This window comes from Penaeus monodon, chromosome 22 (genome assembly GCF_015228065.2).
Source record: "Penaeus monodon isolate SGIC_2016 chromosome 22, NSTDA_Pmon_1, whole genome shotgun sequence".
NCBI lineage: Eukaryota > Metazoa > Arthropoda > Malacostraca > Decapoda > Penaeidae > Penaeus > Penaeus monodon.
In genome coordinates, this window is record NC_051407.1 from 1094644 (window position 1) to 1096555 (window position 1912).

The following is a 1912-nucleotide window of genomic DNA, read 5'->3' on the forward strand; positions in this document are numbered from 1 at the left end:
TCCTACTTGTATAAAAGCACGGAAATTTGGGTGAGCGGCAACATTTCTCAGAGACACCAGTAATGTCTGCACTTCAGGGAGGCTTAATGGGACGGCCACAGTTACAGGATCCTCTGAAAAAAAAAAACATAATTGCAGTGTATTCGTTTCTACTAAAATTCACTGAATCTAATAAGAATAGTAATGTGACATAACATTTTTCCATTCACACAAGAGTTATAAAAAAAAAGAAATACTGAGTAACTATTTAGGTCATTCACATAAAAAAGATATCTGACATTGGAAAGACTGACACTTCTGGCTGCAACTGATCCAAAATTGGAGCAGCTGACTGACTGGAATGTCAGCATCAGAAGACTCAAAATGACTGGAATTTACAGTATTTCATCTGATTGACTGGCACTACTCCAGTAATGTAAATTACAATGTACACAGAATGATGTAAGCAAAATGAATAGTAAATTCATTACAAAATAGTACTGGCTGAGCAAAAGAAATTATACACAACTGAGATATAATGACTTTTGAGTTAATATACTTGTATCACTATGAAACCTCTTGTGTCCTATACTGAATGGCTGAACTGTTAATATGCAAAAATCAATTAAATTTGCAAGCCAGCCTACAAAATGAAAAAAGTAAAACTACCCACCTCCATACAATTTCTTTCACATGAGGTTCAAAGTGACTGCAATACCTACAGTAATTATGGGCAGTTTAAATTAAACAATGACTGGTTAATTATTTTTTTATCAACTAGACTACAGCACTTACTACACTATGTTACCATAACTGATACATACATAGTACTGAATTTACTTACATTCTAATTATATATCTCTTAACTTCTTTGTGAATAAAAAGAAAAAAAAATCAACACATCCACTAAAAAGTGAGATATCTAGACAGTAGAAAATGTACCCAATGAATGAACAATTTCAACATTTATAAAAAATTTAAAAACTAAAAGATGAATAAGCTGGATATTGCTTTAAATCTTCATCAGTAATGATGAGGAGGCCAACTAACCTTTTTTGGGAAGACAGTGAATCATAGCACCCGAGGTGATTCCTGCTTCTTCCAGCGTCTCCGATCCATTCAGAATGACACCACAGTGGACTAGTTCTGCAATTAAGTAGTAGATAAACGATCTTCTATTTTTCTTTCAAATGATTTACACCTTAAATTTACACACATTTTCATCCCACTAACAGAAACTTACAGACATATATATTATATATACCCACAAATACACATTTTGTATTTCCATGCTAACACATTCACATACAATGCTGTCCACATCAACCTTAAAAGTTCAGATGAATGAGAGGGGACAGATATCTTCTTAGTCCCTAAATTGGTATCAAGGTGCAAATGATTAAGGCCGATTTTCCCATTCACTCTTAATACTAAATTCAAGATAAATTTCCTGAACAACTGAATGACACTTACAGTACAAGATTAATTATTTGAAACTATCTACATCTTATGCAAATCAATAAAAGGACATAGGAAAACAGTTCATCTACACTGATATATAATACTCTCTCTAAAACAGCAGTAAACCACAATGGTTACAAACAAGATATTAGGGGATAATAAACCTAATATTCACTACCTATATTCAGCTAATAATTAATATTCAAAAACAAATAACAATGCCTTGGTTTTGCTGAAAATAACGTTTAAACAGCACAGCTAAAAAATCTGATCCTACTATCTAACACAACACAAGATTCGAACATAGTTCCTTCAATCCCATTTCTGCCACGAATGTCATAAATATACAAGAACGATGGCAAAATTCTTAGATTCTAGAGCACCAACAACCATTCCTCCCAGCACCATAAAAAGTAACATAAGAATCAGATTGTAAAGGATGACATATCCATGGGAAATTCAAAACATCATT

General features: G+C 32.8%; 1 protein-coding gene across 2 annotated transcripts in view; it reads right to left on the reverse strand.

Annotated features, from left to right (window-relative positions):
* LOC119586806 overlaps positions 1-1912 on the reverse strand; it is a 9968-nt gene that overhangs the window by 7411 nt on the left and 645 nt on the right. For both annotated transcript variants that reach the window (XM_037935529.1, XM_037935528.1), the window contains exons 2-3: positions 1030-1125; positions 7-113 (exon numbers count right to left, since the gene is read on the reverse strand). In XM_037935529.1, coding sequence (XP_037791457.1) covers positions 7-113; positions 1030-1125 — 203 coding nt within the window. The remainder of the gene's footprint in view (positions 1-6; positions 114-1029; positions 1126-1912) is intronic.